Consider the following 1,053-nt stretch of genomic DNA (forward strand, 5'->3'; position numbering starts at 1 on the left):
TTTCTCTTCCTTCACAGGCACCTTGAGCATTTCTGAGCACAATCGACGTATCGAACACCTCATGGCAGCTTTCAACCTCACCCCCTCTGAACCTTCACCATTTATCCTAATAGGCATCCCTGGCCTGGAAGCTGCCCATATCTGGATTTCCATCCCTTTCGCTACGTTCTACATTATCAACCTACTGGGAAATGTCATGGTTCTGTTTGTCGTAAGCAAAGAGCAGACCCTGCACAAACCAATGCACCTGCTTCTCTGCATGCTGGCGCTCACAGACATTGGCATGTCTACCTCCGTTGTGCCAAAGGCACTGTGTATATTTTGGTTCAATTTGACCAGTATTACTGTGGGTGGCTGTCTCACCCAGATGTTCTTCCTTCATGTGGTTTTTGCTATGCAGTCAGCCGTCCTTGTGACAATGGCCTTTGATCGCTACGTTGCCATATGTAACCCTCTGAGATACAACACTATCCTCACCAACTCACGGATAGCTAAGCTAGGTCTAGTGGGTTTGATAAGAGCTGTTCTCGTTGTTCTGCCCATGCCCGTGCTCCTCAGCAGGCTGTCATTCTGTGCTAACCACATTATTCCCCAAACACACTGTGAGCATATGGCGGTGGCAAAGATGTCATGTGGGGACATTACAGTTAACAGGATGTACGGCTTGGTGATAGCAATCGTAGTCAATGTGTCAGACCTGACGCTCATTGCCCTGTCCTATGTTCTGATCATCAGGGCCATCCTCAGAATCTCCTTCAAGAAAGCCCACCAGAAAGGCCTTAATACCTGCACATCCCACATCTGTGTGATGCTGATGTCTTATACTCCCTCCGTCTTCTCCTACCTGACACAGAGGTTTGGTCAAGGAATTGCTTCCCATGTACATGTCACCGTCGCTAACTTCTATCTCCTTGTTCCCCCCATGCTCAACCCTATCATTTATGGTGTCAAATCCAAAGAACTTCGTGAGAAAGTGGGTAAATACACCTGCAGAAGGTGATCGCCGGGGGCCACTGACTCCTCATTAATCAAGGGTGCTTTGTCCCAGTTTGG

At 48.3% G+C, this 1,053-nt stretch overlaps 1 protein-coding gene across 1 annotated transcript; it reads left to right on the forward strand.

Moving 5' to 3' along the window:
* The first annotated feature begins 61 nt into the window (after positions 1–61).
* LOC113405628 (putative olfactory receptor 52P1) lies at positions 62–1,000 on the forward strand. The gene has a single exon (XM_026646847.1). It carries the CDS (start codon positions 62–64, stop codon positions 998–1,000), a length of 939 nt encoding a protein of 312 aa, XP_026502632.1.
* Positions 1,001–1,053: the final 53 nt, after the last annotated feature.

Source organism: Terrapene carolina, unplaced genomic scaffold (genome assembly GCF_002925995.2).
Source record: "Terrapene carolina triunguis isolate 2854851 unplaced genomic scaffold, T_m_triunguis-2.0 Scaffold46625, whole genome shotgun sequence".
In the NCBI taxonomy this organism is placed as follows: domain Eukaryota; kingdom Metazoa; phylum Chordata; order Testudines; family Emydidae; genus Terrapene; species Terrapene triunguis.